Genomic DNA, 12643 nt, shown 5'->3' with positions numbered 1-12643 from the left:
TTCTCAGTGGCTGAAGCTTGATTTATACTTCAGTGAATAAGTGTCATTCAACATGCCACGGGACAGAAATGATACCGACTGTTTTGATAGATTTGAGTGTCGAGTGTTGCTTTTTTTTTTTTAACGATCACAGATGTGATCATCTGTGTCAGACAAGCTGGGATTGGAAGTGAGATTTTTCCGATTGTTCTTGCACCTCCCTATCACGCACCAGCCACCTTGTGTTATCCTCCTCTCCCTTTTTAGTAACACGAAATATTCAAATGAGGCAATGTTTCAGCTTATTGTGAGCCGCTATTTCTTTAGCAGAAACCTCAGCAGGGCTTGGCCTTTGGTTGCTATAGTAACAATGCGCTCTGTCTCACTCTGTCATCATGTGACAAAGTTCTGTCATCTGACACTTTGTACTGCGGAAGAAATTGACCTTTAGTATGCTTAAAATGCCAATTAAATGTAGCTGTAATCTTTTTTTTAAAAGTGACCCAATAATATGCAGAAGTTAAAGCTGCACTGATCAATAATGTTATTAATAATGGATTAAGACTTCACATAGTGTGAAATTGCTCACTTATAGTGACAAACTAAGGACTTCAGCTCATTGTTTTGGTTTTAGTGCCTAGAAACTTTGTTGTTTTGGTTCAGTGTCACCGCTTTATCAACCTTTTGGCTTTTAGGATGCTAATTCTGCTCCATGTCTGCTGGATATTCACAACAACTTTATAAAATATTATTATAATAAATATTATTGCTGCTGTATTCTAGATTAAAGGTGCTCTAAACGATATTCCAAACATTAATATACCAGCAAACAACTATTTGCTATGTAAAGATATAAAGGAGTAATGTCTACCTGAGCAGAGAATGAAGTCGCTCTCCCTCTGTGTGTGTTGTAATCCAAGCTTCTCCGTGCTCTGTTGACATAGCCAGGCCGGCCACGCGTGCTTTTAGTGCATGTGAGCGTGCCCCACTGGCTAGCTCACAGCCGCCACTCTGCACTGCTCTCATGCAACGGTCACAGCTGATACCGACGAGGAATGTGACAGTGAGGACATTTTCCCACCAGTTAATAAACTCGCTTACTTTGGTCTTTACCGTTGGATGGCTGTGTGTCTGGCCTCTCCGGTCGAGCTTTAGCTGCGGGGTCGGAGGTTTCCACCCGCCGCAGCTCCACCGTGCACACCGGCTGTGACAACTCCGTCCTCCTCACGGCGATTTCCTCATATGCGTTATGATTACCTTATAGCATGGGGTTTAAATCTGAAGTATCGCCAAATAGACGCTTCTGGTTTTTGCTTCGACACCAAATCCTCCGCTATCTTCTTGTCTGTCAACTCTCTCTCGTCCCGTGTCTGAAATCTGACTCCCGCTACTCTGAGCTGAGACGCCGTACGGAGCAGACACTTTCACTTTCAGTTTCTAGTGTCCGTTGTCCGACTATGTATTGATAACACCACGCTGATACGCCAAAATGAACTAAATGGGTTTTATTTCGTAATGTAATCGGTGTATGCCCGACCACCGTGTAACACCGGTAACACCGACTACCGCGGCAAACCTAATACGACGGCATTGTTGTGGAAGCGTAGCACCCACCCCATACCTCAGCTAAACATTGTTAGCTCTGTCGGCACTTTTTCCGTTGTTTCCACTGTTAGCACCGTTAGCTGCAAGCAGCCGGCTCAGCCGTCACCATGTTGAGAGCTGTGCAGAGTCAATAGAAATGCTCCCAATCTCATATTTGAATGTGCATGGCTTGCAGTTTAAATGTCCTGTGTGTTTATTATATAACTGTTACATAACAAGAAATCTCAGACTACAGCGGGACTCATCCAGAAGTGATTAATTTCTTCTGCCAAATATAGAGAAAAAACTGCTGAATGTGAACTACTAGACTGTGAAACACTGAAATATGTTTGCAAGACGAGATCTGTGGCGCCGGTTCCAGGAAGAATATTTACAGGAGGAATCTAGTAAACAATTTTATAAAGAAAACAAATAATAATCTGGGTCAGAATAATGCCCGAGTGTTAATTATGGCATCCGATCAAAGAGCTTGAATGAGTTTGGCTAAACGGATTACAATCTGCATCTCTTACCAGCTGCCATACTGTAATTAATGGTTTGTCATCATGCTCCATTCATGTGAGGTGCTCAAACACCAGCTTATCACTTTCCTTTTTTTTTTTACACATTGTGCGTAATCACTGGGGTTTGAATTGAACTCTGTTATTTGTGAGCCAAATTACAAAAAAAAAAGAAGCTTGTAATGAGCCTGTTTCCTCTGCAGTCACTCGTCAGAAGCCGGGATAAATAAAAGTATCAATTAGTGCATGTTTTAGATGTCAAAGCTGCTTCGGAGTAGATGCTCTGAGGTCTGTGGAATAATTACCTCAGCTTTGTCTAAACCATGGGAAGTCTGTATCCTGGTGGGTTCCTAGAGAAAAGGGGCTTGATGAAAGCACAGCCCATCTTAGGTGTTCGCAGTGTTGTGCTGCTATGCCTGATTGAGGGGAGGAACAAGGGGACGTGTGGCAGAAGAAAGAGCTAGCTCATGTTTTCCAGTTTATACTCAAGGTTTAAGTACATGCTGTTTGTAATGTCTTTTCATGGCATACTCCAAAATGACTTTGGACAGAAAGTGTCAAAGCGTGGAATGAAAGATGAAAAGAATATATTTTTTTCCTTTAAAAGAAATTGGAAAAACAACACAAACCTACTGAAGCCAACTACTTAAAATATCTTAAAAAACAAAGGATTATAATCACTGAAATCCTTGGCATTAAGCAGGATCTGTTCCTAAAAATGGCAAGCAGGTAAACATCCCAACTAAATTATCTTGGTGATGACACACCTCTCCATCTAGTAAAAAACAAGCAGGATGAGGAGTTATTTAAAGGGGAATAAAAGTGACTTCACAATAACATGCAGGGAAAAAGTAAACCATGAATCTCCAGTGTTTGGTGATTGCATGACAGAACTGACTTCATGGTGTATACATGCATGCATGCGTTGTTTGCAGCCCATAATACGCCACACCGGGTTGTCAAACTGGTGCCAGACTTGTGATGACTTACAATGTAGTTCCTGTTCCTATAAGATAGCAGCAACAAAGGAGTCAGCCACAGAAAACAACAACACCTTAGACAATGTGCTAATGTAAAAATGGCCTGTTTTGACACGGCTTTGTGAGGAGGTGTACAGATACGGGCATCTGTACGACTCCTTGGTGTGAGATTACAAAGACAGTGAGATAACAGTAATAATTTTGGGAAGGAGAGTGCAAAGACACTCAGCAGTGATAAGCAAGCTGCAAAAACAGGGAAAGAATATTAAGGACTGATTCATCAAATACGAAGGAAAATGTCAAGAGTCCAAGTAGAGATGCTGGCCGGGTGAAGTGTCCTCCCACCATACGTCTCGCACTACGGCTTTGTTAATCCCAAATCTATCCTTGAAAGGTGGCTGTTAAAGGTTTTTAGTTTTCTTCTTCTTCATAGACAGCAGCAGCTGTGTATATAACCAGATATGCCGCAGGAGAGATTTGAGACCTTCTGATAATTTTACTAGCTGTAAAAACCCCATCACCACTGAAGCACATTGTAACCGACAGATGACCACAGCTTCTGATCTCTTTTTTGAAGGAGTTAACTTTTTTTAACAGCCACCTTTCAAGCCTGCCTGGAGTGGATATTTGATTCTGAAAGCACAATTTTGGGTGAGAAAACAGAGAAATCAACATTGCGGCTACTCTGGAGAAAAGATATATTTTTTTATGGTTACCCTGTTTTACAATGATATAATGATGAAAGGCTGGCAAGTTGTTGACAAGCTGTTCATCATCAGTTGTTGTGGGCTGAGCACAGGTGCATTAATGTTCAGGCCTTAAGCCGGCGCTCTCAGCGGTCCCACAAAAGAGTGTTAAATTATTAGTCACCGAAGGCCTGCGATCGTTGAGGTAGGTAGCGAGCTTTAAATCTGTTTCCCTCATAGGCAGAAAATGCATTTAAAATTAGCCTTATTTATGTGATTTTAATACATTTTTACATAAGTCAAGATATCTGAGAGCTAAATTTGCACTTGGCTTTTTTATTGTCAAAAAAAAAAGGAAAGAAAGGAGGTAAGCTTGCCTTGAGGCTCCTTCTGTAAATCTTGCCTTCAGGCCAGGAACAGCACGGCTCAGGTGGTCAATGGGCTAACTAACTGACTGTTCCGTGTGGACTTTGCAAAAGACGTGGACTTCTCTCTTGTGTTGTTTTTATTACTCTCCATTCTCCATTGTTTGCCACTTATTTGTCACAATACCTCTAGGGCAGAGCCCTCTCTAAGGGGAGACCAGCCTGGACTGGACCATTGTCCTCTACCCGCTTTCCTGACAGACACTTTCTTGGCATCGCGGGTAAAGAGCTTTGTGGTTAGTGCCAAACTGATTTCCTCGGTGGCTTTGCTACTGGTGCTGGCAGTCTGCATGGCGTGGTGACAACAGCTAAAGAGACAAACTTGATTGCCTCTTTCCCTACTCATTATTACAGTATTTGTCACAGAATATGATGCGATTTCTGAAGTCCAAACAGTGCTGGAGTGATGAGTAAAACAGCTGCCTTCTGACAATGGTGACCCCAGCTTCATCACAATTTACTGACCCTTTGTCTGTGCAATTAGCTTTCAGAAGTAAATTGCGCTGAGCTCCGTAATGGTCACACAGGAATCAGAGTCTGGTCCTAGAATACAGCCTCTTTAGAGCCGGGGGTGTTTGATTATGTGTGGCCGGACTGAAGGCCTCCATTGAAAAACTATGTGCAGATACATCCAGGAGTTGTAATTCTCAAGTAAAAAAATATATATGTGTACTATGTATTTACAGTCCACAGGATCCTATTCTGTATTTCATTTCTTTGCACCTTTGGTTGGATGCATCCTTTCTTTTGTCCACCCTATACACCACATAAGTAGTTTTCAGTGGCCACTGTACTCACGGTGCATGATACCTTTTAACAGACTTTATGTGTTCTAAGACGCAGGTCTAAGGTCTTTATATTCCGTTACTTAACTTAAGAACCAAGCTTTTCAGGGCTCTGAAAGGTGAACATCCCGATTACAATGACATGGTAGTAGAGAAAGTGGAGCTAAGTCGTTTCTTACATTGTACTCACAGGGGTCGGATGCAAGAAACTCTGTTAAAGGAACAGTGTGTAACATTTCGGGGGCTCTATTAGCAGAAATGGAATATAATATTCATAACTATGTTTTTATTAGTGTATAATCACCTGAAAATAAGAATTGTCGTGTTTTTGTTAGCTTAGAATGAGCCCTTCATATCTACTGTAATGGGCATTTTCACATGTTCTGTAAACACCTTATATAACTGCCCTTCAGATAACCTCATGCAGGTGTCAGATAGTTGCTCTTCTTGGAACTTGTTTCTATGGTTGCTGAACTACAGGATGCAGCAGTTTAGAGAAGTCACACCTCACAGAGTGAGATGTAGGTGAAAAGAGGAGCACCGGCTACGCTGTCTATCTCTTAACCATATCCTGTCTTAACAGGTTGTGGTTAAGACAAGTCCCTTTGCAAAGGCTTGTAATAAACAGAGAAAGACACCTTAGTCTCAAAGGTCTGTATTTCAGTTTTCCATCACATAGGAAGCGGGTCCTGTACCTGTAGGCCACCGTCAGCAGCTCACGTTACCGCAGTCTTGGAAAGGGAGTAGTGAGCAGAGGGGTCATCAGTTGGTTGCAATTTGCAACCACACCACTAGATACAGCTAAATCCTACACACTGTACCTTTCAATGTTGAAGAGTAAAACTATTTTTTTAATGTAAATCTCAAACGTTGTGAAGCCATAAATGTGAGTAGATACACTCTAAACGCTTGAATATAGATCCTTGTCTGATAAACAAGACATTTGACTTGTCAATGAAAAGAATGATAAAGAAGTGCTCTTTCACCGAATGTCTTTGCCCATTTAGAAGATCGAACAACAACAGAGCAGCCATCCGTATATGCACAAGTATTACTCATGGCTCTGGCTATTTTAGTCTGGAGTCAAATCGAGTTTTAAAGCAGCTATAACAGGTTGAGTCACACAGGTGCTGAGATTTCTGTCTTTTATGAGTCACTTTCTGGCACATCATATATTTGTTCCTATAAATAAAATGTGATACTTCCTTTGGTCCGTATGCTCTCTGGTCTTGCATTAAAAAAAAACAATATCAGGCAAACGTTTTCAGGATGTTTGGTTATATTCATTAAACCTCAGAACGTGTTTTTGGGAGAAATTACGAACACACAAGGCTGCGCTAACGGTGAAAATTAAACTTTATTACTCCTTACAACCTTGAGAAACGCAGCGCAGACCAGATCCACTCCTTCTGTTCTTACCTTTCACAATAAAAGCCCTAGAAATATAACATTCACAGGCGAGTATTTCGCATTTTTGTGTTGTTTATCCATCATCTATTCCCCGATCTGAAAGGCTTTTACTCATTTCTTCAGATCTAACTGAAGTGTCTCTTGTCCCTGTAGGTGCTACCTATTGGATGGGATCTCTAAAGGAGCCTGGCTGAACCGCTCGAGCATCATATTCGCAGGGAACGACAAGTGGTCGGTGGACCCACGTGTGTCCATCGTGTCCAGCGTCGGAGACAAACATGAGTACAGCCTTCAGATACAGAAAGTGGACGTATCTGACGACGGCCAGTACACATGCTCCATTCAGAGCGAGCGCAACCCAAGGCCAAAGCTCCTCAACCTAATTGTAAAAGGTGCGTATAGACAGTCCTTTGTGTTCTGTACAGGCACTTGTCCGTGTGTATGTGTGCTTTTCTTTGTATGGGTGTATATATGTGGCATGCTCTCTCATGTTTGATGAGTGGGTGCGGTATGTTGATGAATAATTGCTTTTATTGTCTTTATTTATGTCCTCCTCTGCCTTATTTTAATCTAACATCTTGTTACTTATTACAAGGATCATTTAGCCAACAGACTTTCCGTAGCGAATGCGACAGTGTCTTGTGTTGTCCATGTATCTAATGGTCACAGGTGTATTTGGCACCATCTGTGCTGCAAATCTCATATTTGGAGTAAGAACAAGAGCTTGAGCTATTTTCTGTACAAAAATCTTTTCAGCAGAGAACTTTCTTCTGTGGAAGCAGACTGACATTGCGGGGTACATGTTGTGCCTGTGGGCTACGCAACACAAAGTGGAAAAAGTAGAAGCTTGTTGGTTTAAATGACTGGAGGCAGACTATGTAGCTTTAATCAAGCCTCCCTGGGTTTTTGTCACAGCAGGTAACGAATAAGATGTGTTTTAAGACTCTTAAATTAATTTTTTATAGTTATTGATGTGCTGCGTGTGCCATTGCTTCGGCGTTAAAGCTTTGAATTCCGGCCTTTAACATAGTAAAAGAGCCATTGAGCTCTTGAATGACCGTCCAAATTGGGCCTCATCTTGCGGATCTCCGTGTCTAACAAGGTCAATAGGTGTATTTGTGTTTTTATGGGACATTAAGGAGGCTGTTGTGGGCACAGAGAGCTAATTGACGACAGCATCCTAATTGTTGGGGTAATAGGGCGGCGGCTGAGTTTGTATGCTGATTCCTCACGCTGTCGATTAGCGGCAAGAAAACAACCTCACTGAAAATCCATCTTCCAAGTGCCATGTTCTATTTCTTTAATAGGCTAATGCAAAGATTTACGGCGTGCACGGTCCACTTGGCTCAGCATAGGTTGGAATATTAATGATGTTATCAGACAACCGTGTCAAATGAAAACACACTTTTCTTTACCTTCTGTTTTTTAATTTCTGCATTTATTTCACAATATAGTGTGATGACCTGCAGTCGCTGCCCACTGTTAACACCCTGAGCAGGTATCCAATGTATTACAAGTGCATACCAAATTATTCTCATTCTGTTCAGGCCGTGGTTAGGATTTCAAAGGAACATAATGTTGGAATATGCATACTTTCACACCGGCAGCATGGTATTAATAGAAGAGTTAAGGGTCAGACACACTGCTTGTACAAGTGTGAGCTGTGCGATATGTGAAATGTGCAAGTGGAAACAGCTCTCCAGCTGGTATTGCTGTTATAACATATGGATTGAGCTTATAGGAAAATCATTTTTAGGGGTGTGATCAGTTTGTTTTTGTTTGGTCTGAAACATAATTTACTTATTTTGTTCTGTCTTCATCTGCACTGCTCTGTTACAAAACACTAGAGGTTGTCATATCAATTCACAAACAACCTGGACAGTGTGTTTAGTAAACTGTCATCCTGTGAGGTTGCGGATTTCACTGGGGACGAACAGAATAGTCAAAACAAATCATCATTTACCTTCTCAGGTGTTCGTACCTGTGCAGAAAACAAATAGCACATTATGAGCAATAACCCAGGAAGCCGTGTGCCCTCAGCTCACTTTGTTATTCCGTATTTTCTAAGCTGCTGGCTATCATATGTCAACATCCATCTTCTCGCACTACTTACAAAACTGAGTGGGTGTAAGGGTGCTGCTGTGGTTTGGTGTGAACGAATCACTGTGTTTGTTTAGTTGTCTATTAAACTGGAAGGAACATGGCTAATGATAAGAGCGCAACTCACCTCGCTCCCCGTGGTGAGGTGAGGTTAACAAGCCTGTCCCATTATCAGAGGGTCACAGAATTAAAACCCTCTGTAATGTGGAAGCATCCCTGACTAAGACGCTGAACGTTTACCGGCTCACTTAGATACACATTAGCTCGGTGCCTAAAATGCAATGCTCTATCAGCACTTGTCAACGTGTCAGAGCACCACGGCCTTTGCAGTTACAGCGGCCGTCCCATAGCTGAGAGGTCAGAGGGTCAATCTCCTCCACTGCCAATGTGTCCATCACAATGTCTTATTAAAGATCCCTCAAGCAAGCAGCCCTTCCTTTTGCACCGCACTTTTTCCTTTCTCTAGTTTTTCCAGAACTATATTTTCTGCTCTTTTTGTAGGGAAGCCGTTTTGAAACATTACATGGACAAAGTAACGTTAGAACAAAGATCAATCAAGGAGAATGTCTGTGATAAACAGAGGCAGAGCACTGGGATCATATCAGCACTTGGCAACAACAGATACCTGAGTTTAGGGACCAGGAGAGGAAAAGTCATAACGCGCTGGATTCGGAAAGTGTGTGTGAGACACTGTACATTACATTTATTTAATTTGGGGCGGCTGTAGCTCAGTGAGTAGTGCGGGTCGTCCTTTAACCGCAAGGTTGGCGGTGTCCCGCTCCTACTGTCTGCACGTCGAAGTGTCCTTGAGCGGGACACTGAACCCCTAATTGCTCCCTGGACGCTTTACAACAGCCCACTGCCACTAAGGATGGGTTAAATGCAGAGGTCATATTTCATGTATGTTACCTATGTATATATATATGAAAATTCGAATGAAGTTTAAGTTAAATGACACAAGACAACTTCACCGCTAATTTCTGCTCTGAGCGCCGTCAATCTCTCTGTGTTGTTCAACCACACACTCGCTACGCGCACATTACCCTACTCATACCAGCAACGTAATATTTAAACATGTGGATTGTACTTAAACCCGGCCTATACGGTAGTAGGCCTACTGCGAGCATTAAAGGTTGGGCGTGGAGCATTTTTTTGTTTTCTTCGTCTACTCTTATTCACAATGCGGGACAGGGGCATAAAGTGGTGGGGAGCAATGGCACCTTTGACCCCGTACTTCCGGCGTCCTTGCTGATTGTGAACCACAAATCTGTGTTAAAATCATAGAAATAAAAAAAAAGAAACCTCACTGTTAAAAAAAAAAAATAAGAATCCACCGATCAGTTACCAGTTTCTTACCGTCTGAACATCTATCTTGCGCAGACGAGACCCTGTAATCATAGTCTCAATCATCAGGGGAGAGACTAAATGCCTTTGCTGCAACATATTTGTGTCATTTTATTTCATCACCAGACTTTCAGAGGACAGCTTTTTACTACTGTCTTACTCAAGTTTCATGTTTGTTATAGGAATTTCCCATCAAGTTTACCTTTATGTGTATTAAATACAATACACAGTGATACATTTCACAATGTAGCGAGTTGCCATAAAACAACGCCATCCTGGATCTCTCATTACTAGTGTTCACAGTGCACATAATCTCTGACTCAATTCAGTTTCTTATTATATGACATTTGTTTTGTATAATATGGTGATTTGGGATATTATTTATTTCATTTTCAGATACATTTTCAACATACATGAATATAACCGTAATTATAACATCTGGGAGCCACTCAAACAACCACCTGTGGAGACTCACTACATTCATCAACATCACTGTCCTAGGATGTATCAGTCAACAGAATTGGCTATAAGATGCCCCATCCATGTGCACTTGCTTGTTTCGTGTAACTATTGTGCTCCAGCTGTCAACATTGCCTCATTGTCCATCTGTTAAAACATTGGAGATCTTTCCGTTCCTACAGTCAGAGAGTGAGTGGACTGTGGAGTGGCTGAGTTACAATTAATGACATTCACACTGACAGTTCGCAGAGCTAATGTCACTTTACCTCTGCTTCGGCGTCATTTTAGAGGAGCACCGCGCCTCTAAGTATACGTGTGATAAACCGTAGTCGGCTGCTTGGCAGGCAGTAATGATCACTACAGGACCACCATGTTTTTGTAGATGTTGTCTTTCTGAAGTACATTCTGTAATGGGAATCTTACCAGGGGTGTTTAGGGTCATGGCAGCTCCTCACCACCGGCCATATGGCCACAATCAAACCGAAGCTAATGTGCCAGCTGTCAGCTTTATAATACGTTTTGCGATGCCCAGAATTCCTGATGGATGTGACCTAGTGGCTAAGATTTGGCAGTGGTCTGACCTACAAATACCAATTGTTGCTCCACAGTTCACAAATCTAACATGTTGGTAATTACAGTCAGAGGTGCCACTTATACTCTGAGACAGGCGTTTATATTCCACAGAAAACAGCTTTATTTGGTTAAATAAAGCTTAAAAATAACACTTTGTTTTGTAACACCTGACAAACAGTACGGCTTCATAACACATTTACCACCAAGAATGTTGAAGCCAAGAAAACAAAAATATCATAAAGTGACAACAACAGAAACAGTCACTGATATGATGCTTGGACAATATAACAGTATGGAAACTAAGACCCCTTTACACCTGGCATTACAATGTGTTTTAGGTGATCGGATTGCAATCGGATAGTGCTTGACCACATGAAAACACATTCAAACTTTATAGCAATCATCATATACATACAGGTACCTACGTTACTGCAAATTTGACCTCTGCATTTAACCCATTCTAAGCATGTGGGCTGCTGTAAAGCATCCGGGGAGCCACTTGGGGTTCAGTGTCTCGCTCAAGGACACTTCGACATGCCGACAGTAGGAGCCGGGGATTGAACTGCCAACCTTGTGGTTTAAGGACGACCTCTCTACCCACTGAGCTTTCCCCTTTCCCCCTTTCCCCCTTTCTCTTCCTATTTATTTTTTTAAACCATGAAACTACAGATGTAAATGCATCCAAAATGCATTAAGGACAGATTGTGATCCGATCGGCCAAACTTCGGCAGGTGGTCAGGGACCATTGAGGTTTACTGTGACCACATTGAACACAAATGTAAATGTAACTGCATTTTCATTCCACATACGACAACTACATGGGCGGAAATACGTAATGCTAGGGTGGTTCTAAGTACCATGTGTTTGGCTCCGGAGCCGCGGTAGTAATCAAAGCTTCAAAGCTTCAGCCATATGGCGGGGAGTAGGCTCAACCTGCAGCACGTTCCTCCGGTCACTGCACCGCCGTGCAGAGAGATCCCCGCGGCCGCCACTGCTCTGTCTGCGCTCAGCGTCTCCTCTCCTCATCCCTCTGTGTGTGCGAGTGTTGACGTACCTCAAAGTCACCTTTGCGGGCCCTCTCTCCCTAAACGGCGGCGTTTTGAAGCGGATCGACGCATTATGCACTAAGGATGTGACGGTGTGGAAATTTTCCCACCGGTGTTACAGATTACACCGGACGTTTTGCGAGAAAAGATGATGCTCAATATGTGTAGCGCGCTTACTTTGGTCTTTAGCGTTGGATGGCTGTGTGTCTGGCCTCTCCGGTCCAGTTTTCGCCACGAGGCTGCAAGTTTCCACCCAGCGCTGCTGCGCCGTGCACACCGGCTGTTACCGCTCCGTCCTCCGCACAGTGATTGCCTCATTAACGTCATGGTTCCCTTAAAGCATTGGGTTTTAAATCCGAAATATTGTCAAATAGGCGCTTTTTGTTTTTCGCTTTGACACCAAATCCTCCGCCGTCGTCTTGTCTGTCAACTCTCTCTCGTCCCGTTTATGAAATCTGACTCCTGCTACTCTGTGTTGAGACTCTGTACAAAGCAGACACATTCTCTTTCAGTTTGTAGGGTCCGTCATCAAAACTATGTATTGATAACACGGTGCTGATACGTCAAAATGAACTAAATGGGTTTTATTTCTATAAAAAAAGTTAAATGACAGTGGGCAAGTAATGCAATCGGTGTATGCCCGACCACCGTGTCACACCTGTAACACCGACTACCGCGGCAAGCCTATTACACACCGTCTCAATCCTGTGTGTCCAGAGGCTTCTGCTCAGCCCTTTCAGACAGAGCGATC

The 12643-nt window shown here is 42.6% G+C and overlaps 1 protein-coding gene across 2 annotated transcripts in view; it reads left to right on the top strand.

Annotated features, from left to right (window-relative positions):
- Positions 1-12643, top strand: part of negr1 (neuronal growth regulator 1) — a 169641-nt gene that overhangs the window by 43890 nt on the left and 113108 nt on the right. For both annotated transcript variants that reach the window (XM_074635155.1, XM_074635156.1), the window contains exon 2: positions 6524-6762. In XM_074635155.1, the coding sequence (XP_074491256.1) occupies positions 6524-6762 (239 nt within the window). The remainder of the gene's footprint in view (positions 1-6523; positions 6763-12643) is intronic.

This window comes from Sebastes fasciatus, chromosome 5, assembly GCF_043250625.1.
Source record: "Sebastes fasciatus isolate fSebFas1 chromosome 5, fSebFas1.pri, whole genome shotgun sequence".
In the NCBI taxonomy this organism is placed as follows: Eukaryota; Metazoa; Chordata; class Actinopteri; order Perciformes; family Sebastidae; genus Sebastes; species Sebastes fasciatus.
The sequence above is the reverse complement of the archived record's forward strand: the minus strand, read 5'-3'. Positions and strand labels throughout refer to the sequence as shown.